Source organism: Leptodactylus fuscus, chromosome 2, assembly GCF_031893055.1.
Source record: "Leptodactylus fuscus isolate aLepFus1 chromosome 2, aLepFus1.hap2, whole genome shotgun sequence".
Classification (NCBI taxonomy): Eukaryota; Metazoa; Chordata; class Amphibia; order Anura; family Leptodactylidae; genus Leptodactylus; species Leptodactylus fuscus.
Genome location: NC_134266.1, coordinates 130,808,878 through 130,834,795, shown reverse-complemented (window position 1 = coordinate 130,834,795; position 25,918 = coordinate 130,808,878). Strand labels below are relative to the sequence as shown.

The window sequence follows — 25,918 nt, the reverse complement described above, 5'->3', positions numbered from 1 at the left end:
ACAGGGATCCCGACCAGATAGAGCCCCAAAAAGCTGTGTGAGTAACATTTCCCCCCTAAATAAAGGTAATCCCCAGCTAACCCTGCCTGTAGATCTGTCCCTGTCTCACAGTCACATACTTCACAGTCCCAAATTAGTCGAATGGTAAATCCAACATTCGTCTAAATTGGAGATTATCTGCAACCAATTACTTTTTCTGATTTTTTTTTACTGCCCCCGTTGTCGTAGTTCCTGTCCCACCTCCCCTGCGCCGTTATTTGTGCAAAAAACGTGCCAGGGAAGGTGGTAGGGGATACAAATTTTTACTGCGTTTGCGGCCTTGTATTCGATTGTAATCGAATAACCCGAACGGTCTGATATTCGATCGAATCTGTATTCGATCAAACGGTGTTCGCTCATCTCTAGTAATAACCATGTGAAGATGAGAGTACAAGAGCACTAGCTTTTTTTTATGAAAGCCACCTTATAGGAGGTTTTCCCTGTTATTAAAGCTGCTCTAGTCTTTAGGTCTCCAAAAGATGCATTTTAATCTCAAGTGAATACATCTTATAAAAGGGAATTTATTTTAATAAACTGAGACACTTACATTATTACAATTGTCATCACTCATAGCCCCAATGACTTAAAAAAAAGCCTATAAGTAGAAATTACATAGATCTAATGACTTGGCAGGCCTAATGAAAGCACAAGTCACACACATTACATTTTACATGGTATTACATTATTGGACAGTGAGTATTAGTTTAGTAGAATCCCCTGTTATTCCTAATTTTATGGGCTAAAAGACAATTTTATGGATAAAGAGAACAAATTGGTAAGGTCTAAATTTGTCAGCTTCATGGTCGGCAGGTTATTAATGACCCAGTTAATCTACTTATGGGGCTCATTTAGAGCCTAACATTGCTGGGTGCTCTGCAGTGTAACAAGTAGTTAAACAACCCATAAGATAGCCCTGTATTCACATGACAGTGATAATTAACCGTGTGACGGACGATTTTTAACACCAGTCAGGTAGCCGCATTCATTTCAGTGTCTGTGAATAGGGCTATTCACATTACCGATATTTTGATGGTCCTTTGTAAAGGACCATCAAAATATAGGCCATGCTGTACTTTGTCAGTTTTTTTGGATTTCCCCCATACACTTCAATGCATGAGGGATCTGTGAAAATGGGCACCCTTCAGGTGTAAAACAACCGTGTAATATGGCTGTTTTTCATGGATATTTTTACTTTTGTTCGTGTGAATGTAGGCTAAGTCTATTTGCACATCAGTGTTTCAGCAGTGGGATTTTTCTGTTTTCTACGTTTTTTTATAAAAATCAGACAAATCTTCGGAAAACATGCCTCAAATGAAAATACTCAAAAACACAATAAAATAAACCAATTAGGTTAATTATAACTAATGAACAGTTATAGTACCGTTAAATTGTATACATAATACTTCTATTGACCAATTTCAGGTATATCAATCAGTGGCGTAAATACCGTGATAGCAGCGGTAGCCACTGCCACAGGGCCCGGGACGTTGCAGGGCCCGGCGGGTCCCTGATGTTTTTTTTTTTTTTTTTTTTTTTTTTTAAATAGGCCATTACCTGCTAGAGTAACCCCAGCAGGTAAGGGGACCTATTTATTCACCAATCCCAGCTCTTCTGTAGAAGTGGCTGTGAGCAGGAGCCGGGATCAGTAAGTATGGCCGCGTTCATGCGAACCCCAACAAATACTGCTATCATTATATGCGAGGGTCTTTTCAGACCCCGCGTATAGTGATCAAAGGCACAGGGGAGGAGAGGGAACATAAAAGAACACTGTTACTTACCTCTCCTGCACTCCAGCAGTCTGCGGGCCTGTTTGGTGACATCCCAGACGTCATGAGGGCCAGGCCAAAGTCATTATGCATTGCGATGCAGGCCTGGCTCACGTGATGTCTGATCCAACATTGAAGATGGCCAAAAGTAGTGTGGAGTGCGCCGGAGCATGGGAGATTTATGTAACTTTGTTTTTTATTTTGTATACTCCCCTGGGTCTCTAATCATTATACTTTGGGGTCTGAAAATACCCCAGACTATAATAATTTTTCACGGGTGGTCCACAATGGGGCATAATAGTGTATGAAGGGTCCACTATTGGGCATAATAGTGTGTGCAGGGGCCACTATGGAGCATAATAGTGTGTGCAGTAATGTGGTTTGTGCAGGATGAGTTGGGTGGGTATGTCAAATGTTCGCCTTGGGGCCCAGTCATTCCTAGTTACACCACTGATATCAATCAATGCATGTAAAAAATGCAAAGTAAAAAAACATTATGCTGGTTTATGCAATATTGTATTCCATTTATAGACTAAGGCCCTATGTACAGTTTTTCTCTGCAGACTTTCTACTTCAATTTGAACTATAGGAAAACTGTAAAGTAAGTATATCCAAAGAGAGAAAAAGACTAGAGATGAGCGAACAGTGTTCTATTGAACACATGTTCGATCGGATATCAGGCTGTTCGATGTGTTCGATTCGAATCGAACATCACGTGGCAAACTCCAAAAAAATTTGATTCCCCTCCCACCTTCCCTGGCGCTTTTTTTGCACCAATAACAGCGCAGGGGAGGTGGGATAGGAACTACGACACCGGAGGCATCGAAAAAAATCGGAAAAAGTCATTGGCTGCCGAAATCAGGTGACCTCCATTTTAGACGAATAGTGGATTTCAAATCCGGGTCATATGAGAATGTGAACTTTGTGACTAAGAGACAGGGATAGCTGTACAGGCAGGGATAGCTAGGGATAACCTTTATTTAGGTAGGAATGTTATTAAAAATAACTTTTTGGGGCTCTATCGGGTGTGTAATTGTGATTTTTGTGACATAAACTTTTTCCAATAGGAATGCATTGGACAGCGCTGATTGGCCAGAGTACGGAACTCGACCAATCAGCGCTGGCTCTGCTGGAGGAGGCGGAGTCTAAGATCGCTCCACACCAGTCTCCATTCAGGTCCGACCTTAGACTCCGCCTCCTCCGGCAGAGCCAGCGCTGATTGGCCGAAGGCTGGCCAATGCATTCCTATGCGAATGCAGAGACTTAGCAGTGCTGAGCCAGTTCTGCTCAACTACACATCTGATGCACACTCGACACTGCTACATCAGATGTAGCAATCTGATGTAGCAGAGCCGAGGGTGCACTAGAGCCCCTGTGCAAGCTCAGCTCATGCTAATAGAATGCATTGGCCAGCGCTGATTGGCCAATGCATTCTATTAGCCCGATGAAGTAGAGCTGAATGTGTGTGCTAAGCATGCTCGTTTTTTGACCAGATTCTGAGACAGCCACTGTGTCAAAATCTGGTCAAAAAAACTCCTGCCCAGCCTTAGTATACATATTGATCAAGGTGTATAATCCCACTAGCCACTTCACGGCAACCTCTTTATGAAGTGGCTAGTGGGCTTATACACCTTGATCAATATGTATACTAAGAACCTCATGTTCAGTATTGTAGAATTTGCTGAGAAGCAGGGGTGACATGGTGGCTCAGTGGTTAGCACTGCAGACTTGCAGCACTTGAGTCCTGGAGTTTGAATCCCCTGCCAGGAACAACATCTGCAAGGAGTTTGTATGTTCTCCCCATGCTTGCATGGATTTCCTCCCATTCTACAAAAAGACATACTGATAGGGAAGAAAAAAAAGTTCATTGTAATCCCGTAATGGGGTTCACAATTTATATTTAAAAAAAAAAAAAGAATTTGCTGAGAAGCACTAGATCAATGTATAAGACGGGGATGTGCGGGCCATGTCTTTTTCTCTTTTTGGATACACATGGTAAAGTCTCTTGCTTCACCTTTTTTTTTTTGTTTGTTTTGCCTTGGTACCAGCACTAGAGATGAGCGAACACTGTTTGGATCAGCCGATCCGAACAGCACGCACCCATAGAAATGAATGGAAGCACCTGACACGTACACTTTGCCGGCGGCCGGTCGCCGTGCCAGGTGCTTCCATTCATTTCTCGCTCATCTCTAACCAGCACTCCATTTTGTCAAGGTGTTTTAATTAGTAGGAGACTGCAAAAAGGGACCCGCCTACTAGCTCTCAGTCCTCTGACTTGGGCAATATGGTAAGGTGAATTATTAAGATCTGTTTACATGGTGTCTGCTGCTCCTGTGGTGCTGTGCCTGTGGGCAGGGCCGCCGATAGGCCAGTACTACTGCTACTGGCGTCAGGGGCCCGGCCAAATTTTAAAATGGGGGGGGCCCGGGCCCCCTGGCGCCGGCAGCAGTCATTATATGTCCTGTTTCCTGTTTCTGAGTTGACGCGGCTGAAGCGAGGAGCTGACAAGGTCAGCTCCTCGCTTCGCCGTTGCCGCCTGTCTCGCTGACACATATGCGGCTGAAGCAAGGAGCTGACCTGTGTCAGCTCCTCACTTCGCCACTGCCGCCTCTCTCGGTGACACATATGAGGCTGAGCCGGAACCCGGGTTCCGGCTCAGCCTCATATATGTCACCGAGAGAGGCGGCAGCGGCGAAGTGAGGAGCTGACACAGGTCAGCTCCTCGCTTCAGCCGCATACATGTCAGCGTCAGGGAGAGAGGCGGCAGCGGCGAGGCGAGGAGCTGACACATGTCAGCTCCTCGCTTCAGCCGCATATGTGTCAGCGAGAGAGACACCCAGCGGCGAAGCGTGGAGCTGACCCGTGTCAGCTCCTTCCTTCAGCCGCATGTGTCAACGAGAGAGACGCGCAGAGAGCGGCGAGGGAGCGGAGGAGAAGGCAAGTTTAATGGGGAGGTGGAACGTGAATCTGGGGGCAGATGAAAGAGAGGACGGCATGACACTGTGGGGACATGAATCTGGGGGCAGATGAAAGAGAGGACGGAATGACACTGGGGCAGATGAAGGAGGGGACGGCATGACACTGTGGGGACATGAATCTGGGGGCAGAGATGGAGAGGACATGAATCTGGGGGCAGAGATGTGAGGACATGAATCTGGGGGCAGAGATGGAGAGGACATGAATCTTGTGGCAGAGATGGAGGGACATGAATCTGGGGGCAGAGATGGAGGGGGGACATGAATCTGGGGGACATGAATCTGGGGGCAGAGATGGAGCGGACATGAATCTGGGGGCAGAGATGTAGGGGGGACATGAATCTGGGGGGACATGAATCTGGGGGCAGAGATGGAGGGAACATGAAACTGGGGGCAGAGATGTGGGGACATGAATCTAGGGGCAGAGATGGAAGGGGGACATGAAACTGGGGGCAGATGAAGGGTGTATATGAAACTGGGGGAGAGATAGAGGGGGGACATATAATTTACGGGTGACTGTAGGAGGATTATACTGTGTGCGGGCACATGAAAAATTAACGAGTGGGCGGAGTCAACACAAAAGTGGGCGGGGCTAAATTTGCTGCGGCGCGCTAAGCGCGCCACACATTTTGTCCCTCTTTTAGTTCTTCAAAAGTTGGGAGGTATGGAGATGGGGGGACATGAATCTGGGGGCAGAGATGGAGGGACATGAATCTGTGGGCAGAAATGTGGGGACATGAATCTGGGGGCAGAGATGGAGGGGACATGAATCTGGGGGCAGAGATGGAGGGGACATGAATCTGGGGGCAGATGAAGCTAGGGGAGAGACGGAGGGGGACATATAATTTACGGGTGACTGTAGGAGGATTATACAGTGTGCGGGCAAATGGAAAATTAATGAGTGGGCGGAGTCAACATAACAGTGGGTGGGGCTAAATTTCCCGCGGCGCGCAAAGCAAAAATGGGAGGGGGGGGGGCCCAGACACTTAGGCTGTATGGGGCCCCAAAATTCCTGATGGCGGCCCTGCCTGTGGGGCGGTGTAACCCAGAGCCTGGGGGCTTGGTCTGGTGCCAGGGGTGTTGCCAGACCACTGGATTGCTCCCCCTGTGGGGGTCGCTGTACAGTGCTAACCCAATACTGTAGAGTAGGGACCCACTATAAAGAGGTCGCCGTGAAGTGGTTAGTGGGCTTATACACCTTGATCAATATGTATACTAAGAATCTCATGTTCAGTATTGTAGAATTTGCTGAGAAGCACTAGATCAATGTATAACATTGGGATGTGCGGGCCATGTCTTTTTCTCTTTTGGATACACATTTCCGTAGGTATAATTGACATGCTATGATTTCCAAATCCACAGTGGTTTTGGAAACTGCAGCGTTTCTGCTGTGCACATTTTTCTGCAATGTGTGGATGAGATTCGCTGTACAGTATAGGTACTGTAAAGTGCTGCAGTTGCCTTGGCGTTTCCCTCACGGTTAATCTGTAGCATTTGCGCCATGTGGGTCCCCGGCCTTAAAGTATTTGTTATTGCAAATGTTATAACATTTGTTGCTAGCATCCTTATGGAAAATGAATATGTCAGAATAAAACAATAGTTTTACTATTTTGGATGTAGTATTTCACATTTTCAGCTCTCATCAATGCAACTTATATTATGATAAGTAATTTTTGGACAGAATTTAGACTGGTGTCAGCAAAGTGATATAGCAATAATTTGTGCCTGGTATTTAATGGCAAGCATTCACACATCTTCAACTCAGAGCACAAGAATTAAGCTATTGCTAAATCTTTTTATTATTCGAGCACAAGCCTACAGCATGCAAAGACATGCCTGTAGTTTTGGTTAAGTTTCGCCTGAAGTCTGAGTTTCTTTAAGACTTTTTTTCTAGCTGTCTTGGGGGAGGTGTTTGCTTAACTATGGTTCATTCATATGTGTATCTTGGCTTATACAGAGTTAAGTACTGCACCTGCTGAGGTGGTGCCTTGTCTTAAGGCACCTGTTTCATCTACCAATGAGATTCTACCCTGTACAAGAGCCCACCTGTAAAAGAAAATACCTGTATACAAATCCTCCAGCATAAATCCAACACTTCACTCTACAGGGGATGTCTAAGCTTAACCACAATTAGAAGAGAAACAAGAAGTCACAAGTCGTATCATACTTACTGCCGAGTCTTAGGAACAATGTCTAATGAACTTGAGTAAGTATTATAGTCTTCTGAATAGTGTGTGTGTGTGTATGTATGTAATATAGATACGGTATATATATATATATATATATATATATATATATATATATATATATGTCTGTAAAAATGTTAATTTATACACATTGTAATATAACCTAGTAATGTAGTAATATATTGTGCTTTATGCCGTATCCAGACAATTTTCATTTATAGGCATTAGCTATATAGGTTGTTACTTTTCTGTTTTTACAGTGTTGCTATTTTGTGGTTTTGGCCTGTATGTGAGGTATAACAGTAGGACAGAGAATTGAAATTGTAGCTGTGGATAACTGATGGAACAGGAACCATAATAACATTTCCTATGGGTTTATGTTTTGGTTACACTGCATAAATAATATGCTGCTTTCTGTATAAAATGGTGTGTTTTTTCCAAGAATTGCAATACATAGCATAATATATATATATATATATATATATATATATATATATATATATATATATATACATTCAAGTTAAGTATTTGGAATTTTGATGTACAAAATGTATTCATTTGATGCTACTGCATACTAAAATACCCATATATTGTGGTTGTCTATTGGCACCTGATTTGTTCTACAAAAACTTTACAAGTGTCTGCAAGAAAATAGTATAGTATCACACTAGATAAACTCATGTGCATATTTGTGTGAAAAGGGCAAAATTGTCATAGGTATGATACCAGAAAATAAGGAGCCTCTGCACTTTGAAACCTTGGAAATATAGTCAAACCCTGAATCTGTAGCTATAACTTACAGTGTGTTTTGTTAGGTATAGCATTAGAGATTAATGGAGTTATAGCTATGGAGGGTAGGGAAGTATTGGTAAAGATAAGTGTATTGCTGATAACATGGATTACTCAAGGGGTGACCTGAGTTCCAAAGAATTTTTATGTGGAGTTACTAGTTCTCAACTGGAAATTTATTTGAATTCCAGCAATAAAACAAATCCCAATAAAATAGAGAGCATAATTCATCTAATTGGAGCCTCTTTACAAAGATGAAACTCTTTGGTGTTGAACTTTTAGAGGAGTATTAACTTGTGTTTTTCCACTATTTTAAGAGTGTGAATAGGAATAGCAAAAAAGTGTTCTAGTAAGCAAGTGTATGAGCCTTAAAGACTAAAGAGACTACAGGGCTTGAGACAAGCTGGCACCGGGTGTCTCTACTGTAAGTTTCAGTCTTACTTCACTGAAGTTTCACTCCAAAGATTGTTCAGGATTTCCTATTTTTACCTTCATTACCATGTAAGATATATTCATTTATATGGACTAGGGTAAAGACAAAGCTGTGGTCATATGCTAATAAATGCTACAGCCTTAAAGGTCTGGAACCTCCTGGGGTTTTAATGGGCCATGAATGTGATAATTCTTTGGTTACTCTAATTGCTCTCATTGTAATGTGACACAAATCCCCTATTAGATCAATGTAATGGACTATAGTTAGGTCACTGCAGATGCTCTTATATAGCCATATTCAATGTACTGCCATTTCATGTCCTGTTTTGGCATGCTTATATGTCTTTTATAAGTCTGTGGTCAATTACAAACCAATTATCCGTTTTTAGGTGGCAAACATAGGATTTCTTGATCTAAGCATTGAAATATTTCTAAGACCTGTCTGGAGTAACTGAACTAGAGCTTCTCACCCCCAGTTCTTCAATTGATCATGATTTTAGGATATGGCGGAGCACCTGTTCCTGGTGCATTTATGATTATATCACGTGAACAATACTTAAGGAAATTCTGAAATCTTGTTGGATAACTATATTTAGGAAACATGGATCTACAATATGATTCAAGCTGTGGGCTTTGTTATATGAAATTGGACAATGTACACTTAATGAATGTAGGAAAACAATATGGCACAGGTTATAGGTTCTACGAACTAAATGTCCTGTTGTGCAGGAACAAATACTTAACTTACTAGCTATAAATAGCCATTAGAAACTAATATATGACATTTGCTTATATATCCCACAATATCTATGACGACAAATGAGTTGGTGTTCCCTAATAACCTTGTACGTATGTATTTTTACAAAACAAAAATGTAAAAGTACATAGGAAAATAAATATAAAAGCAATATATGGTATGTATTATAATGTGCTATAAGATCAGGCAGGAGACAATGCTTTTATCATGAATCATCATAATATTTCTCCCTTTAATACATTAAAATGCATTTGCTGATTTCTTTAGCTTTAAAGTTACAGTAGGGTTAGTTTGTATTAGTTGAAACCTGCGTGAGTAGGAAATAAGCAAAACCCAAACATGTGAGTATGCAGAAAGAGACAGATGAATTTGCCATTTCATGATAAGTCATGCGGGTTGGACAGATGGAATCCCAAAGTGTCTGTGGCCACACTACACATCTCAGTCTTCCTAAGTGTCACCTTAATTAAAATACTATTGTCAGAATGGGCAGTAGGTTCATGGACATGAGATGTTACCCTAGTAACATACGAGGGTAGTCTGATAAGTTTCCGACCTAACAAAGAAATAAGACATTTTTTTTTTTCAAATTTATTTTTATTTTTCAACATAATCTCCTTGTAATTGTATACACTTCTCCCAGTAATGCATCCCATCTCTTTAACCTGTCCAAAAAAAAGTTGGTATCTTTCTCTTCAAAATAGTTGTTCACGAAAGTTATGACTTATTCATTTGACGAAAATTTCTGTCCTCCGAGCTCAACTTTTAGCCGAAGGAACAAAAAAAAGTTGTTTGCAGCTAGATCTGGTAAGGAGGGTGGTCAAGTAGTTCAAACCGCAGTTCATGGATTTTCGCCATGGCAGCCGCTGAGGTGTGGGCTGGCGCATTGTCCTTTTGCAAATGGGGCCATTTTTCCTCAATTTCGCTCTCAGCTTGTCAAGTAATGTCGCGTAGTATGCTCTTGTAATAGTTTTTCCTTTTCAAGAAAATCTATGAAGATAACTCCATGACTATCCCAGAAAACAGTTGCCATCACTTTCCCAGCCGAAGGAACTGTCTTTGGCTTTTTTGGAGCCAATTCTTCTTTCGCAGTCCACTGTTTTGACTGTGTTTTTGTTTCTGGGGTGTAATGGTGTATCCAAGTTTCATCCACAGTAATTAATCGGCACCAAAACTCCAATTTATTGCGCCACAGAGCTTTTCAAATGTTCATCCGAACACGTTTTTGGTCCGGAGTGAGCAATCGCAGCACCCAGCTTTCTCATCCCTAAAATTTGAGCCAATATGTGGCAAACACGTTCTTTCGATATGCTCATAGCCTCTGCTATCTCTCTAACCTTAATTTGATGCTTCTCTAGCACCATTTGGTGAACTTGAGCAATGTTTTCATTCGTGGTTGCAGTTTTTGGCCGTCCCGAACGTTCATTGTCAATCAAGCTGGTACGACCACAATTAAATTCAGCTGCCCAAAATTTGACGGTGGCACATGATGGTGCAGAGTCCCTGTACACAGCGTCTAACTCGTCTTTAATTTACGAAGCCGTATTGCCTTACAAAAACAAATGTCTAATGACAGCTCGGTATTCAATTTTATCCATTTTCACAAAATCACTCGCATCGACTCACTTCAGTGACTGTCAAAGAAGAACCGCTGGTGCAAAATGGCTGAAATTTTTGTGAGTACATTCCAACGCATGCGCGAACACATTCCCCAACTTTGGTTGATGAGTGTTGCCATCTACATGTGGAGGTCGGATATTTTTCAGACTACTCTCGTATAGTTAGACTTGAGTATCATATACGAGTATGTTTACAGGGTGGAAACCTTTTCCGGCATGTGAACTCTCCACGCGGCTAGCCGCAATGGGATGCCGATGCAGCATATTGGCTTTCTGTCACAGCATCCTGCTCTTGATTAGGCCTGAATGAATGGGCCTAATTGGGAGTGAGTTTTGAGTCGCAGATGCCGTAGCTGAGTCAGCTACGGAATCTGCGGCAAGATAGGGCATGTTGCTGCTTTTTCACCGCTAACTAGCGGGAGGGGGGGAAGCGAGCAGCTCCCATTGAAGTGAATGGGAGCCTTTTTCCAGGAGGATTCTGCGTCAAAATCCGCCTGCAAAAAAACTGTGTGAACATACCCTAAAAGCAATATATAACGCTGTCTCTTTAAAGTTATTGTTTGATTGTTTTATTCACGTGTCTCTTCCTAGTAAATGTATGTGATGAATATTTATGCATGACTCATATGACATGACAAGAATAAGTAGCAGGAGCACCTGCATAAATAACAGAGTTAAATGGATTGGTGGTGATTAGATATGAGCGAGTATATTCGATTGAATACCTCCCCTCCATAGACATTGGTGTTAAAAAAAAAAAAAGGCGCCAGGGGAGGTTGGAGGGGAAACGAATATTTCCTGCCTTTCCGTATGGTATTCGACAGAGTACACCAATAACTATGCAAATGGAGGTTTTTAATCAAATACTACTATTCGATCGAATACTATTCGCTCATCTCTAGTGGGGATCTGTTAAACAGCAGTGATCATCTGCAGAGCTTCTTGGCCTACACGTTATTTAGAACCTGAAGATGTTCAGGTAATAAGTTTTAGATTGGCACGAAGTACCATAAGCCAGGAATAATTTGCCTCTTCAGGAGGTGAAAAAAGAGTAGATACACCCAACAGAGCATATAACATGAATCTTTCAGTAGCTGAGCCCACCTACACAATATTCGTGAAGTAGAACACACCCTGAGCTCTCAGCCCACACCTTCAGTTAGTCCCTCAAACATTCAATTACTTCATTGCCTACCTTTGCTGATACCAGACACAAGTGGAATTGTTAACACTTTCTAGCAGTATTGGATATTGTTCACCCTTTAGTGTAAAGAAACAGTCACATGTTCATTTTATATCTGGTTATGGTCATTTCTTGAAAAATTGGATCATTGTGTTCTTGAATGTGATTCAGTCCATGTAAAACATATAATGCATTATAAAAAGCATATAAAGCATTAATGAACCCAAAGTGATTTTAATTCGAGTATACTATGATTGAACTACACTCCCTTTTATTCATTCAGAGACTAAGGTCCAGGGAGAGGGCACTATTTGTAGTGTTCTAAGTATAATATGACTGACATACACTTTTCTTCAATTCATGGTAGGCCAAGGCCAAAAGAGATGAGTCATTTTAGTGTAGAGGCCCATCTAAAAGAGGTCACCTTGTTTGCAGATGGGTGTACACTATTTAATCAAAATGTAGACCAAGAGCCTCATTTCCATGTGTTTTTATATACAGTAGGAATTAGCAGTCATGCTTTTGATGCTAGCAGAGGGCCGTTGTAACCTTTGGTGTAAGCATTGACTGACCGTATTTCTGGTTGTGCATATTATTAGTGCCAGTTGGGCACTATATATCACAAATATGCATGTTATTTATATGCAATCATGTTAGCAATGCTCTGGCCAGAAGGCTCTATATAGTAATATAGCTTATCATGATTTCCAAACTGGATTAACTATAGGCATGTTAGAGTACACATTTGTCCATTTCATTATGCTGGAGGGACTGAAAAAAAGTGTTTTCCTGGCTAACAAAAGGAGCAAGTTAGGAGCGGCAAAAAGTACAGAAATGACAGGCGAGAACAATGTATAGAGTACATATGAAAGGAAGAATGATTGAAGATAGATAGGTATTAAAATAACACCGGCAGGTGCCTTTCCAGTCCACTGAACCTGTAACCTCTCTAAGACGAGCTGGAAGCCCTGAGCAACCTATGTTTGCTTTACCATAAAGCTTCGGCTTGTGGACTCATAGGAGGAAAATTAGTAACAATACAAGCTTGTCACCCCATTAGCAACTGTCTGTCTGACTTAAGGGTTGTGGTAACCACATTCCCCTTCTAGGGATCATATTTAGTAGAGATATGAAAGCCAGGGAAAGAAAGGTTAATTATGTAAAACTAAATAAATTCTATATAAATTACATGTATATTCATATGTATTCACAATCTGAGTTTTCTGTTGTCCTTAGTTATCGGCCGGTCATGCTCCTGCAGAATGATAACATACACCTTCAGAAGTACCCGTGCTCCAGCGAAGATGAAGCTTGGTCTAAGTATTTGGACAACCCTATGACAGCAGCTACCAAAGCAATGATGAGAGCTAATGGGGATGATGAGGGAGTTGCTGCCCTGAGTCTTCTCTATGATTACTATAGGGTAATTATTGCCATTGTGCATTTATTTTCAATAATCACAATATCTGTTATCCCCTGGCTAGACTGAAAAGACATCCATGAGTGACATAATGTTTATGCTCTATTTATCAGTCTCAGACATGTCTAATCCATCTCTTGTCTGGTTTCGCCACTGATGCGTATCATTGTCCTTCATTTTAACACTATCATGTCTAAATGTCTAATACATGATAGCTATATAATAGTCAACATTCATACGTGTGGAGCATATATTAAGCAATTGGTATTTTATACTAACCATTGTTATATTTCTTAGGTACCTAGAGAAAAAAGAATAATTTCTCCCAGTTCAGCAGACCGTTGTGAACAAGTTAAAAGGTGAGACTCTAGAACTAGACGGAGAGGATCCGAATTAGTATATGGTGACGGGAACGCTGAGTACTTGTGACTCATGCCTGTCTCAGAATCATAGAACAGTCATCACACCCTACTATTCCAGAATAAGTTATAATACCTATTTCATAGTAATGATACATTTAGTATAGTGGGATAGTTAAATATAAAAATGAACTTATAATGCAACTGTAATACATCATTATGTGTCGTTTTTTTTTTTTTTCTCTATAGGAACAGCATCGACTATGATTCAGACATTTCATCCTTTGATAACTCTACCCATATTCTGAAATTTCTAACTGATACCCAAGAATATACAGAAGCACCCAAAAAAAACAACTATGTAACACTGGACTGTCTTATTAACCCTAACAAACTGTCTTTATCAGCGAATGGCAACAAAGTAGCCAATGATACACATCAAGATTTTATGACTACACCATGTGATGTGTATGAAAAGAATCCACTGAACAATCTCTTTGAACCTCTGCATATATCACAATCTCAACAAAGATGGCAGCCAGACAGTACCTTCAAAGAGGACCCACCAGAGGTACATATTATTATTATTATTTCGTTACAGAGCCCTATATACTGTGCCTAAAAGATCAACTCTAATAAATGCACTTTTCTTTGGTTGTAGCCTCTTATATTCAGTGACATACTTAGAAGTCAAGCAGGAGCCACCTGCCATGAAAACTACGTACCTGGGGAACCAAATCAGTAAGTCTCATGCAGTGGTCTTTAAGGATACTTTCACTCTACATACAATCTAAACTCAAGGGAAACAATAATATGGGTGGGATCACCAAAGTAGTTAAGAAGTAATAATTTTGCAGATGTGAGTCACATTGTATTCCAAGCAGTTCCTGGAAAATAACCTCCACTCATTTGTGCCATTAGAAAGTATACTTTCATCATGGCCATTTCTACAATCTATTTATACGTTAATGCTTAAGAAATGGGCATCTATACTGAAAGTCTTAATGTTTGTGTTATTTCTGCAGTGACTTTGAGTACACACTGGAATCCCCCAAAGCTATTCATGTGAAGTCTGGAGATTCTCCAATGGCATATCTCAACAAAGGTCAGTTCTACCCTGTCAACCTGAGGATGGCGGACACTAGAAAATGTTTGTCTTCTAATAAAGTCAAGGTATGTCACAAGTGCGAACCTGGGCCTTCGGCTGTTATCAATTCAGTGAATAAATAATACATTCATAAGAGCTACACTAATATTTATGAACCTGGGAACATAAAAGACGGTAGACTATGCAACCAAACAGTTAAAACTGCACTTAAGGTATAATAAATGGGCAGAAATATAGTGAACATTGATAAATAGGACCACACAATACACAAACTCAGGGACAAAAAGACATTATGGAATGGAACAAATGCATCTATTTCTGATAGTCTAGTAAAATGCCATGAGTCATTTACAATACAAGCTTCATTCTCCAACACAAACAGAACGAGTCCACAAGCGGCGTTTACTTACGGAGATGTCTCCCCTGACAAACTACCTGCTTTTCAGCCTTTGTAAAAACCCCTTTTAGATGTTAAAACAATCTATAATGAAAGACTAATGAATATCAGTCGCCGTTTATGTGTGCTCAGCAAACTGTGTATGTTGTCTAGTGGGATATTACTATGCATATGGAACCTTAACTCATGATAAATCTAGCCTTCCATAAAATTGTCCTTTTTTCGCACTAACATGCTCATGGATGCCAGAAAGGAGATTGTAGGAGACTTGTTTGAGCACTTGGCAATTTAAAAAGCATACAAGTGTATTATTGAGCTTACATGTACTTTACAAGCATAGCATAAAATAAATACATAACCCACTAAGTAAATCCACAGACGCACAGTAAATTAGTCATAACATATCCTCCACTAGTCAACAAGGTTGGTTAGTCAGACGTATAACACTATTTGATTTAGATCCTATGGTTCTATATCTATGTAACCACATATCCCTTCTTTAATAGAGTGTTGTAATGGTGGTCTTTGACAATGAGAAGAATCCAGAGGAACAGCTAAAACGTTGGAAGCATTGGCATTCCAGGCAGCCAACAGCTAAGCAGAGGGTCATAGATGTTGGTAGGTTGAGCTTTCTGTAAAGATCTATTTATCTATCTATATGCTTCTAAGTTTAAATATACTAAATTAGATTGCTTTTCAATTTGGATATGTGAAATAGAGATCCACAGACTTATGTATATCAATATTATTCCCTTTAGCTGACTACAAAGAGAACTGCAACACTGTAGAGAGCATTGAAGAAGTAGCTTATAATGCTTTGTCCTTCGTGTGGAACATTAATGACGAAGCTAAGGTACAGTCTAGTTTATGCATATTATGCTATTAGTGTTAAACTGTTTGCTTTATTCTATCAAGTAAGTGCGTAGTAACCTTGTTCCAGACCCTAACAAATCATAAGAAAACAAAGTCATTTGATGGTGCTAAGTACTTTAACCCCTTCCCGACATGCGCCGTAATAGTACGGCGCGTGTCGGGTCTGTAACTATGGCGACCGCCCGGGAGCCGGGCGGCCGTCATAGCCGCCGGGTGTCTACTGCTTCAAGCAGTAGACAACCGGCTCTAATGCCTCCGATCGGTCCCCGGACCGATCGGAGGCATTAACCCCTCCGGTGCTGCTTTCAAAGGCGCCGGAGGCGCCATTTTCCCGGCGGCGCATGGGCGCCGCCATTTTGGCAGGGATCGCCGGCTCCTGGAGCATGCTCCAGGGCCGACCCCCCGTTGCCATGACAGCCAGGAGCCTTGTTAAAGGCTTCCAGCCGGTCTGCAAATTCTCTCTTTTGCAGGCTGGTGTATACAGCCTGCAAAAGAGATGATGCTTTTTTGCAATGCATTGCAATGCATTAGCATTGTAATGCATTGCATTAGTGATCAGACCCCCTGGGGCTCAACACCCCTAGGGGGACTAATAAATGCAAAAAAAAAAAAAAAAAAAAGTAAAAAAAAATATAAAAAGTATTAAAAGTTCAAATCACCCCCCTTTCCCTAGAACAGATATAAAAGTAGTTAAAAACTGTGAAACATATACATGTTAGGTATCCCCGCGTCCGAAATCGCCCGCTCTACAAATCTATACAAATATTTTTCCTGTTCGGTAAACGCTGTAGCAGGAAAAATAGTCAAAAGTGCCAAACCGCCGTTTTTTCACTGTTTTAATTCTGATAAAAATTTGAATAAAAAGTGATCAAAGCAATAACATTTCCCGAAAATGGTAGAACTAAAAAGTACACCCGGCCCCGCAAAAAAAGACGCCCTATGCATCCCCGTACACCTATGTATAAAAAAGTTACGTCCGTCGGAATATGGCGACTTTTAGAAAAAAAAAATTTTAACACCGTTTTGGAATTTTTTTTAGGGGTCAAAATGTAAATAAAACCATATAAATTTGGTATCCCTGGAACCGTACCGAAACACAGAATATAGGGGACATGTCATTTTGGCTGCACAGTGAACGCCGTAAAACCAAAGCCCGTAAGAAAGTCGCAGAAATGCATTTTTTCTTCAAATCCACCCCATTCTGAATTTTTTTCCTGCTTCCCAGTACATTATATAGAATAATTAATGGTGGCATCATGAAGAAAAAATTGTCCCGCAAAAATTAAGACCTCATATGACTCTGGGAGCGGAGAAATAAAAAAGTTATGGGGTTTAGAAGGAGGGGAGTCAAAAACGAAAAACGAAAATCAAAAAATGCCATCGGTGGGAAGGGGTTAAAAAAAAACGACATTGATAAGGTCAAAGCCGTGTTTGACTAATTGACCAATAATCCCTGTAACTGTCATTGTCCTAATTGATATGAGCTAAGGGTTAACGACGAGGTATCAGGAAGAGGTAGCAGAGGAATGTGTGCTGACGCACTTTTTATTAAAAACACAGGGGTTAAATAGTAGCAGAGAAAGGAAGTGATATAACAACAACATAAATGTTCATATTCATTCCTGATTGGTATGGTACATCTCAATCAAACAGAAAAAGTTTAAGCAGTTCCATATATAGCCAGCTACTACTGATTCTGCGTGTTAACCTTGGGGAGCTGTCTTCTGGCAGCAAGCCAATCATTTGTTTTTCTTGCTCCCATCCTAGATACAGGCGCCATCTTATCATATAACATTATACCAGTTTCAAGCATAAGCAACCATATCTAGCATTCAGCTTTTAAAGATAACAATGTTTTTCATACATTACATGATTATAAACTTCACAACATCACATATTTGTTTTCAAGAAGTTAATTGGGTTTTTCCACAAGCATAACCATAGTTGGCAACCGATAGAGACAACAGATGGCACCACTAAGATGAGTTAAAATCTTTAAAACTCTGCAATTTTTTAATTATTCACATTTGCAAAAATCTTTAACTTTTAATTGCCTAAAAATTGAAATATTATGTTCATCTGAAACCCCGTTTAAGTTAGAAAACCCTTTTAAAAGACATAAACTAATGTGAATTAGAGGTTTGTTTGGTTTTTTTGGCTATTATTGAATTCTTCTGGATAAACCCTGAAATCGTATAGTGAGTTTCCAGCTTTTAAAAATAAAATGTCTCTTTAGGATAGATGAGGTTGATATACACCCCTTGGAATAAGGTAGAGAGACAGTTACTTGGCAGTAGAAAAAAAATATGAGAAAACCGTTTTTGATGCAATCTTTATTCCCACGCTGAGAAGAGGCTCTCTCTATGGGTGGGTTTGCTGCCTCAGGCAAAGTGAATTGTTAGGATTTGCACGGATTATCTCTAAGGGAGGAAACTGTTGGAAACATTGGCATAAGGACAGGTGAATTGACTGTTTGAAGTTTAGATTTACTTAGCAACAAGGCTTAGCTATTGTGTTAGGTATATACTACTGCAGCACTTCCCAATTACCTAGATTATAAGTAGTGAATTATATTATATATGTGTTGTTTTTATAGTGTATTAATATGTTAATTCATGCTTTCTTTCAGATATTCATTGGTATCAATTGTCTGAGTACAGACTTTTCATCTCAGAAGGGTGTTAAGGGCGTGCCTCTAAACCTCCAGATTGACACTTATGACTACGACACTGGAGTGAAGAGACTCATTCACCGGGCCGTCTGCCAGATCAAAATATTCTGTGATAAGGTATGACTAGCTGCAAATGAAGCATGTAATAGTGGTTATTTTCCCGAGGACGGTATGCAAATAAGCCTGACTAGATGATGATCAGTCTACCGGAACTAGCAATTTAATGTGACCTCTCCAAAGATTGATAACACGTACTCCTTAAAATTTCAGGGTGCTGAACGGAAGATGCGGGATGAGGAACGGAAGCAGTTTAGAAGGAAAGGAAAGGGTGCAGATGCAAGCAAAGGTATATATACTTCAACAGACATGTAAAATGTTACGTTTGTCATTCCTTATTTCTATTATAATAAAATCCAATGGTAGCCTGTGGGAACACAATGATATTGCTGACGTTTTATATCTCACATCTCTCTACATAAAGAAAATAAATATGGTTTCTTTAAATGCTTATTCTCAATAACATGATAATGATCAATGCCTTAATTGTACAGATATAAAAACAAATGTGCTCCCGGGATACAGAGGAACAGATATTACATATTTCAGGCCAGTGACAGATATGGAAAGCCAACCAGTCTTGTTCATCCCAAATATTCACTTCTCCAATCTTCAAAGATGCGGCATTGTAAGTATCTTTATTCATGCTATTGCAAAGAACATAGACATAGGGGTACAGTCTCAATCAGGTTCTATGGGTAGAATGGGTTGCTGCCACATAAAATGGCACCAGTATTAAAAATGACACTGGGTAGGCGGTCACCTTGGTACAGAATTTTGCATAGGGCGCAAAGGCTTAAAGTCACACCTCTGAAAGGGATTATGTATGTTGGGTTTTTTAAAGACTAGCTGGTATTATGTATCTGTGTAAATGTTACCAGTGTCATACATATATCCAGGCGGGAGGCTTTGTTCATTGTGTCAGGATCAGTCAGCCCTTCTATGTTGTGTTTAGAATGTCGACCACTTGTGTTAAACCATCTTCTGAGTCAACAGCAGCCGCAGGAATTCAACAAGACAAACACACCTTTCAGTGTAGGATTTGGCTAGGAGAGTTATGGACAAAATACAATGGCTGCCCTTTTAAACACAGACAGCATGGAAGCACTAGAGAATGTGTTAGAAATCTCCAATTATTTCAGCATTTCCATGAGTGTGACTTGACACATTTTCCTTTACTATCATTGCAGGTACTTCCCACTGTTACAGATAATGACAGGTAAGGAATTTTTTCATGTTATCTCGCCTTTTCTCTAAATTAATACTTCTAAGACTCAATAGAAATTATAAAGTATATTTAATTACTTTCATTAATATATTTCATTTGTATTGATTTACAGGTTAGCATTAAAGAGAAATTGTCCGTCGTTCACAGATACTTTTGATATTACACCTCCAAAGCAACAGACATCGGAAGAGTCTCAAAGAGGTATACAAGTGTCTAGACGTAAATCTTATAATAATGTACATCATTACTAAATTGCTGAATTCCATTGATGATCAGTTAAGTTCAATCAGCAGATAGAAGTCAATGCCGTAGCTCTTCCATGTTTAACCAAAAACAATAGTTTGCCCATGTACATCTATGCCTAATACTGCAGCTCAGCCCCCTCCATTTTTCTGACTGGTAGGGTGCCAATGATTTGACTCCCAGCATCAATGTATACTCCAAGAAACCTCCGTAGACATCTCCTTTTTACTTAATTTCTGTGAAAAATATATGTTAGATAGAACCTCAGTATTCATAAATACAATAAAGTAATAAAAAAATCTCAAGGTCTTCTTTGCTAGCTTATTTTAAATTATTTTTACCTGCAGTGCTATTGTATGTACGACGGGAAACAGAAGAAGTTTTTGATGCCCTCATGTTGAAAACGCCAGATCTTCCAGGTTTACGGAAAGCAGTAAGTGTAATTCTTTTCTGACATTAAATAGTAATCTTTAGGCAGGGGTGTAGCTAGCAAACACTGGTAACTAGTACACTTTTGACTTGGGCCACCCCACCCTCACACAGTATAATACCCCATTTCCTGGCCTCCACGCAGTATAATCACCCCTTTACTGGTGTCCACACTGTACAGTATAATGTTCCATAATGGCCTCCATAATGTATAATGCCCCAAAGCAGCCATTCACATAGCATAATGTCCCATACGACCCCTCCACACAGAAAAATGTCCCACAACAGTGACCTCTTGCGCGCTTGGCTGAATCTCAAATTTCTGGAGTTCTTCACCCACTATTATACTTTGGGGTTTCTACCAGGCCCCCAATGTCGTGGGCCTTATAGTAGCTTCTATGGCTGCTACAGCAGTAGTTCCACCACTGTTTCTAAGACTATTTCAGAAGCACAGGTTCCCTTCAGAAGTTCACATTGGCTTTGACTATCCCTCTATTATGTAAATGTTAATTATTGCCCCTCACCCTGAATTATCAATAGATCATCATAAAGCTTCATAAGGCAAGGTCACAAATGCTAGCACTTAGCTAAAATACTGGATTTTTTTTTTCACCAGCTCTCAGAAAAGTATGGTGTACCAGAAGAAAGGATCAGCAGAGTGTTCAAGAAGTGTAAACGAGGGTAAGACCTTTTTCTTTCATCGCTTTTGTCTGATTCGTAACTTGTACAGACATATTAGCTTCCTACTGGAAAGCTTTGCGTTTTTTCTTATTGGAACTACTCATTATCAGCCCAGACCCTCCCAACAGATAAGGGCAGGTAGAAACAAGTAAACTTTAATAAGGTAACTTTATATAAACTGAAATACTGTATTGCCAATGTTTTTGGCAGATGAGATATGTGTGTTTGAAAATCAAAGGTTATGTTTGAGTCAGGTGGAGGTTTAGGAATGTTTAACCCATAAAAAACCCATATTGTGCTGGCAAATACAGTTCTGCCTCTGTCATTCCTTCTGCAATATATTAACTTGGCTTCTTGTAAATGTGCTCTAGAAGGGGATAAATGCATTTATATCAGTGTGGTTATTACATATGTAGTAAACAAATAAAAAGATTACATGATGCATTAACATGCTTAAACCAAAGTATATTTTTTAGCACATGGCAATATGCAAATAAATACACATATTCAGGAAACCAAAGCTGTAACACAAGGAAGTATAGAAATCTGAAAAATCTGAAGACAGAAAGATATAATCAGGTTGCAAGCCCTGCTGACTTTGTTTAAAAAAAAAAAAAAAACGAAAAAAAAAGAGGCAATGTTGTTACTGGCCACCAGCCAAAGGTCTACTTTCCAGCAGTATGAAACTAAAGAATGAAATAAGTAGTTAGCTCCTTAGGTTACACAATCAGCTTCACAAGAAAAGTCACGCATCTGAAATACATCTTCAAGACATGAGATTCTCAGACAGTCTTGGTTGTAAATTGAATACAAAAAAAAATCCTTTTGGCATTACCATAGAAGCTCCTCAAGGTCAACGACTCTCTTTAGGTTACACTGATATAGAAAATACAAGTCCGTTATGCTTTTTGTGACTTTAATTTATTTTATATGTTTCTCTTGAAGGATCCTGGTGAACATGGACAATAACATTATCCAGCATTACAGCAACCATATGGCTTTCCAGTTTGAATGTACAGATATAGATGGGAACATTCAAATTATGCTTAAAGAATTATAACATTCCTTATGGACAATCATGAAAGACTCATAAGCCAAGGGATGAGACCCCAGCATAACTGACCTCAAAACATTGCTCAATGCTTGCACTTGACCCAAGTGAACAGAGCATCATACCACCAAGTATTGTGAAGCCAGTGCTTCTTGGGAAAACTGATATAGGAACGTCTGTGTCAAGCATGCTGTCTAAAGAAACTTTGTAAAATATGGAATTATTATTTTATGGTATCCATAACTCTGGTGGATTCAAGGCTTGGGAAGACAACGGAATGGACATTAGCCTCACGTACATCTAGTTTCAGCATGAAGATGAATGTTTGTAAACTTTTAGCTCATGCACCAACAAAAGAGTGGTTGTGTAGTCGTAAAACGCTAACATAGACCTGCTTAGGTAGCAAATAGAGATGAGCGAGTAGTACTCGATTGAGTAGGTATTCGATTGAATACTACGGTATTCGAAATACTCGTACTCGATCGAGTACCACTCGCTGTTCGAATGTAAAAGTTTGATGCAGAACCAGCATTGATTGGCCGAATGCTATACAGTCGGCCAATCAACGCTGGTTCTTCTCCTACCTTTAGAAGTCTTCTCCGTGCAGCTTCCCCGCGGCGTCTTCCGGCTCTGAATTCACTCTGCCAGGCATCGGGCCTGGGCAGAGCCGACTGCACATGTCTGCTTGTAGTACGGGCATGCGCAGTCGACTCTGCCCAGGCCCCATGCCTGGCAGAGTGAATGAAGAGCCGGAAGATGCCACAGGGAAGCTGCACGGAGAAGATTTCTCGGAGGATCCAGTCCAACCCTCACTCGTGGACTTGGTAAGTATAATTTGATCGAATGTTGCCTACCCCTTAAACGAGCATTCCCCCCCCATAGACTATAATAGGGTTCGATATTCGAGTAGTCGAATATTGAGGGGCTACTCGAAACGAATATCGAACCTCGAACATTTTACTGTTCGCTCATCTCTAGTAGCAAACTGAATGTCACTTACAGTCATGGCCAAAAGTTTTGAGAATTATACAAATATTAATTTTTACAAAGTCTACTTCTTCAGTTTTTCTAATGGCAATTTGCCAGAATGTTATAAAGAGTGATCAGCTTAACAGCAATTACTTGCAAAGTCAATATTTGCCTAGAAAATGAACTTTATCCCCCAAAACACATTTCAACATCATTGCAGCCCTGCCTTAAAAGGACCAGCTAACATCGTTTCAGTGATTGCTCCATTAACACAGGTGTGGGTGTTGATGAGGACAGGGCTGGAGATCAATCTGTCATGATTAAGTAAGAATGACACCACTGGACACTTTAAAAGGAGGCTGGTGCTTGGCATCATTGTTTCTCTTCTGTTAACCATGGTTATCTCTAAAGAAACACGTGCAGTCATCATTGCACTGCACAAAAATGGCCTAACAGGAAAGAGTATCGCAGCTAGAAAGATTGCACCTCAGTCGACAATCTATCGCATCATCAAGAACTTCAAGGAGAGAGGTTCCATTGTTGGCAAAAAGGCTCCAGGGCCCAAGAAAGACCAACAAGCACCAGGACCGTCTCTTAAAAGTGTTTCAGCTGCGGGATCGGGCTACCAGCAGTGCAGAGCTTGCTGAGGAATGGCAGCAGGCAGGTGTGAGTGCATCTGCACTCACTGTGAGGCGGAGACACTTGGAGCAAGGCCTGGTCGCAAGGAGGGCAGCAAAGAAGCCACTTCTCTCCAGAAAAAACATCAGGGACAGACTGATATTCTGCAAAAGGTACAGGGAGTGGACTGCTGAGGACTGGGGTAAAGTCATTTTCTCTGATGAATCCCCTTTTCGATTGTTTGGGACATCTGGAAAACAGCTTATTCGGAGAAGACGAGGTGAGCGCTACCACCAGTCTTGTCTCATGCCAACTGTAAAGCATCTTGAAACCATTCATGTGTGGGGTTGCTTCTCAGCCAAGGGAATCGTCTCTCTCACAGTCTTGACTAAAAACACAGCCATGAATAAAGAATGGTACCAGAATGTCCTCCAAGATAAACTTCTCCCAACCGTCTAAGAGCAGTTTGGCGATCAGCAATGCCTTTTCCAGCATGATGGAGCACCTTGCCATAAAGCAAAGGTGATAACTAAATGCCTCAGGGAACAAAACATAGAGATTTTGGGTCCATGGCCTGGAAACTCCTCAGATCTTAATCCTTGCAGAGGTCCTGAAGAAGAAGTGTCAACACTGCAAATATTGACTTGCTGAATTAACTCATTCTAACTGTCAATATAAGCTTTTGTTACTCATAATATGATTGCAATTATATTTCTGTATGTGATAAAAACATCCGACAAACACACATAAAAACCAGAGGGCAGAAGATCATGTGAAAATATAATATTTGTGTCATTCTCAAAACTTTTGGCCATGACTGTACATCTACGTCTTTCTTTCATACTAGCTATGAATTCACCCTGGTGGATGCACCAACAATATTCTGTGCATATTCAGTACCATTAATACGTCAGCTATCCTGTGGTAGTCACATACTTATATCATGTGCCACACATACTGCTGCTTATGTCAGTAAGTCTGGAAGCTTATCACATTGTTACATTAGTGTATATTTTGCCTTGCTGCTGATATTAATATTACATTTTTAACACTTTTATATGCTAAACAGCTGCCAGTTTTGCCTTGAATGTCCTTTTGATTTTAAAACTACTGTTTTATACATTTCTCATTGCTGGTTTATATTATTTTTACAAATATATAAATGTATATATGTTTTCAGTTTTATTTGCTTTATTTACATGCAGAAATGCATGTTTGCCATTTCAACAACATGTCTTATCACATTTCCATCTTTGTATATTTTATTCTTATGATTTTATAACTTACAATCACTTGAAGGGGCAAATAAATGTTCCTTGAAAGTTTTAAAGTGTCATTTAAAATATGTCTATTAACCACATATAAAAATGTGGTGTGGTTAAGGCCCGTATTACAAGTCTAGCTTATCTCCTGTTTGTATACCATGTTTCTGGTAGAAATGACTTGTGTAATAAGATTATTTATGGCTTTCAATTTTGCAACTGCTTAAATATACCTCCTTAAAGTGGCCACCTAACTATTATCATGTGTCACCCTTCCACAGTGTAGGAGATAAATGTTTATCAGTAAGAAGGTGCAGGTTAATTTCCTTAGTTAGGCAGCCTGAAGTAGAAAGCAGTGGATGGCCATACTCTATCCAGTACAGGTTCGCATTCCCTGGGTCCTGAGTAACAGTATCTGTCAAGTTTATTTGTGACTCTTGTTGGGCATGTCCCATGGTAAGACCCCATGGTAGCCCTGGCAAGACTTTTGCACTCTTTTGGGAGAAGTAGTCAGGCTGGTCCATTCAGTTGGTTGATTCACACCATCCTCAGACGGCTACTGCATTATGAGGAACCGGAGGTCTAGTCCTTGATTCGTAGTATGAAGCATCAACTGGGCAAATAAAGTGATTCCCGTTTATGTCTAAGGTCTGGGTGACTGAAGCTTCTGGCCAGAGAGTGTTTTACCTTGTGTATCAATCACTTGTCTTGCATGCCTAGAGTCAAGATTACAAGTTTTAGCTACAGTATACAAGAGAAGCTGGTGGTTTTCCTTCTAACATAACTACACTACACCCCCAGGTCCC

The 25,918-nt window shown here is 40.4% G+C and overlaps 1 protein-coding gene across 1 annotated transcript; it reads left to right on the top strand.

The window, feature by feature from the left end:
• The first annotated feature begins 6,834 nt into the window (after positions 1–6,834).
• GRHL3 (grainyhead like transcription factor 3) lies at positions 6,835–22,639 on the top strand. Its single transcript, XM_075262747.1, has 16 exons — positions 6,835–6,986; positions 12,983–13,169; positions 13,464–13,525; positions 13,775–14,096; positions 14,187–14,266; positions 14,551–14,698; positions 15,537–15,648; positions 15,789–15,883; positions 18,533–18,691; positions 18,845–18,920; positions 19,126–19,259; positions 19,822–19,850; positions 19,972–20,060; positions 20,450–20,535; positions 21,148–21,212; positions 22,158–22,639. The coding sequence occupies exons 1-16, from the start codon at positions 6,970–6,972 to the stop codon at positions 22,270–22,272; spliced, it is 1,776 nt and encodes a 591-aa protein (XP_075118848.1). The 5' UTR covers positions 6,835–6,969; the 3' UTR covers positions 22,273–22,639.
• Positions 22,640–25,918: the final 3,279 nt, after the last annotated feature.

Bases quoted from the DNA above. Each gene is read 5' to 3' on its own strand.
- GRHL3 (XM_075262747.1), top strand. The intron at 19,851-19,971 runs GTAAGGAATTTT...ATTGATTTACAG, and splicing joins ACTGTTACAGATAATGACAG to GTTAGCATTAAAGAGAAATT. The intron at 21,213-22,157 runs GTAAGACCTTTT...TTTCTCTTGAAG, and splicing joins TTCAAGAAGTGTAAACGAGG to GATCCTGGTGAACATGGACA.